Source organism: Cucurbita moschata, unplaced genomic scaffold (genome assembly GCF_002738365.1).
Source record: "Cucurbita moschata cultivar Rifu unplaced genomic scaffold, Cmos_1.0 Cmo_Scf00014, whole genome shotgun sequence".
Lineage (NCBI taxonomy): Eukaryota > Viridiplantae > Streptophyta > Magnoliopsida > Cucurbitales > Cucurbitaceae > Cucurbita > Cucurbita moschata.
Genome location: NW_019268530.1, coordinates 724,014 through 726,948, shown reverse-complemented (window position 1 = coordinate 726,948; position 2,935 = coordinate 724,014). Strand labels below are relative to the sequence as shown.

The following is a 2,935-nucleotide window of genomic DNA, read 5'->3' as shown; positions in this document are numbered from 1 at the left end:
CCCCCCCCCCCCCCACAGATTTCTACGCATGGTAAGTTACATGTTTGAATGATAAGGAACTCCAATCTTTGTTTGAGCACACTCCACAGAGAGAGTAAGAGATGCGAAGATCGAAATATGCAAGATTTGTTAGCTAAAAAAACAATAAACAAAAAATAGTTAACAACTATAATTCCTTTGATCTTCTGCAACGAATAAAAGAGTAGTGATTGATCAATAACTGATAGGAAATGATTTCTTGGATTTTGAGTTTTCCCCAGAATCTCATGTTACTTAGTAGAAAGATTTGATGAGCAGTCCAAGGCGTGGTATTCTTGGATTGCTTCCTCTTGCATATAACATAAATTTACTTTTGGTTGAGGAGTCTTTGGTTCATCCGCCGGTTAGAAAAAAGGGCTGGTTTTGTGAATAGTTGGCCTATGTGCTTTGTTACAGGGTCTTTGGGGTAAGAGGAACCATAAAATTTTTAGGGGAATGAAGCATTCTAGGAAGGAAGTTTGATCATTTGTTAGGCTCCATTCCTTCCTTTGGCTTCGGTGGGTAAGAACTTGTGTAATTATCCTGTAGGTATTTATATGGCTCAATTGGAGTCATTTTCTTTAATTTGGCTCCTTTTGTGTTGGTTTTTTTATGTCCCTGTCTTGTTAAGCTTGGTTTCAATTAAAAAAATATTGCCTTCGGTATTGTCTTTGTTATTTTCTCAAACATGTCTGCCGTATATTGTGGCAGGTAAGGAAATCCATTTCATCACTACAGGCGGCAGGGTATGTTGCACTAGAACATGAAAACTAATCTGGCACTTATGTCCCGCATTATTGCATACATCATTTAAAGGCCTCATATGATGAATATATTATTCTCCTGTCTTAGACATCGGCCTTCGTACCTGAGTTGCAAAAGCTTACTGGAGCTGAACCAAAAAATCAAAATTCAAAGAGAAAAATCAACGAAGGCAAAAAAATGAATGATGAGGGTGTTGGTGAACCAGTGAGCAAGACAAAGAAAACTGCAGATACAACAGATACAAAGACAAAGTCAAAGCCTAAGGGTCCCTCTAAGAAGCCTTCAACCAAAAGAAAATCCAAAATCAATGAGGACGATGGCTCTGATGAAGAAGCTGAAAACGATGATGCCAGTGATGATGAAGACAACAGTCATGACATTGGAAAGACGAAAGCAGGAAAGAGGACGAACGTTGGGCGAATGCACGATGCTTCTGAATCGGAGAAGCCTTCGAAGCCTTCGAAGCAAACAGTTCCTAGCAGTCGAAGTGGTAGGCAGAGGAAGAAAGCAAAGTAAGTTCATGTCCTTATTACCGTATGTAGTGTTTTTTTGTTGATAATTATGAGAACATATGCCTGCAGTTGGAACTTGCCTTCTTGTCATGACTGTTAATCCTAACCGTAGATGTGGGCATGACTTTTGTATCATCTGTTCTGTTCCCATCATTTTGAAGAATGTTCATAAGATTAGGAAAAGGCAAATTTATCATTCTACTTGGTTCGGCCCATTTCCTAAATGTTTTTAGTTCATTCATCTCTCAAAGGATATTTGCTACTATTTTATTCCTTACGTTTTGGTGTAATGGCTCAATTTCTTTTGTTGGAGAGGAGATCGGAGCATTCCTTATAAAGATGTTGAAACCTTTCCTTAATAGACGCGTTTTAAAACCGTGAGGCTGACGACGATACGTAACGGACAAAGTGGACAATGATCTTCTAGTGGTGGGCTTAAATTGTTATAAATGGTATCAGAGCGACACCGGGCGGTGTATGTTAGTGTGGACGCTAGGCCTTGAAGGGGTGGATTGTGAGATCTCACATCGGTTAGAGAGAGAGGGACGAAATATTCCTTATAAGGAGTGAAAATCTCTCCCTACCAGACGAAATATTCCTGATAAGGGGTGAAAACGACGGTGATATGTAACGGGTCAAAGCGGGTAATATCTACTAGCTGTAAAATGGTATAATTTCTTCTTTTATCTTAAAATTATTGAATATGGATTAATATTAATAAACTATATTTAAGAAATCAAAATAAACAGATAAATAATGCTTTTGAAAGCAAATTTTACAAACAAAAAAATAATATAATTTAAAAAATATTAATACATAAAAAGTTAAATAGAAAAAAATTAAAATAAATTACAAAAACGAGTTAAAAACATATATTTAAGCCAATATCTTCGGTTTCTTGGTAAGAATAAGACCTAATGCTTGTGTTTCAACCAGGAAACATGTAGACGACATGTCGTTCATACAGGAAGAATAAAAAAAAAAAAGGTGACGGCCCAAGCCCATGCCCAAGCCCATGCCCAATCCCTGTGAGTGGCTTTAGGGGAAAGGCCGATGAATCAGACTTCGATGCAACGAAACTGTGCACATACAGATATTTCAAACAGAGAGAGTAAGAGATGTTTTTTGGTTCACAGATCAAATTTGTAATTTAACCTGAAAATATAAATATATGCTATGAAATTATTAAGCCTTATATTTCAACATTTTACGCTTTTAATATTCAATTTTAGATATATGCAAACGTTGCCTATTTTTCTTCTTGAAAAAAAAAATATTATTATTATTTTTAATTAATTTCGAGTACACAATATTAAGATTTATTGAAACAACAATTTGTAGCGAAGGTGGAGCCGTATTTTGTAATGAAAAGGGTAATTTTGCAGTTTCTCTGAAAATAGCTATATGAAACTGTGGCGTCAAAATTACAGAGGAACAAGGAGAAGAAGAAGAAGTAACAATGGCGCTACGAAGACGAGTTACGGCTGTGGAGAAGCCAACAGATAGGCTACGAGTTCGCTCCTCAAAAGTAAGGCGCTTTCTAGGTTTCTTTTTCTTTGGCTGAGTCGATGGAATCGATGAGTTACACTTTCAATCTCGTGTTGTTTTACACTTCCCCCCCCCCCCCCCCCCCCCCCCCC

At 37.2% G+C, this 2,935-nt stretch overlaps 2 protein-coding genes across 3 annotated transcripts in view; both read left to right on the top strand.

Moving 5' to 3' along the window:
• Positions 1 to 1,504, top strand: part of LOC111452858 (formamidopyrimidine-DNA glycosylase) — a 5,215-nt gene extending 3,711 nt beyond the window's left edge. For both annotated transcript variants that reach the window (XM_023093773.1, XM_023093774.1), the window contains exons 9-10: positions 730 to 764; positions 871 to 1,504. In XM_023093773.1, the coding sequence (XP_022949541.1) occupies positions 730 to 764; positions 871 to 1,299 (464 nt within the window). In that variant the 3' untranslated portion in view covers positions 1,300 to 1,504. The remainder of the gene's footprint in view (positions 1 to 729; positions 765 to 870) is intronic.
• Positions 1,505 to 2,638: 1,134 nt separating this feature from the next.
• The window catches only part of LOC111452090 (protein FAR1-RELATED SEQUENCE 6-like), a 3,374-nt gene continuing 3,077 nt past the window's right edge, over positions 2,639 to 2,935 (top strand). Inside the window, exon 1 of the mRNA XM_023092629.1 lies at positions 2,639 to 2,823. The gene's annotated coding sequence lies outside the window, so the exon portion shown is untranslated. The remainder of the gene's footprint in view (positions 2,824 to 2,935) is intronic.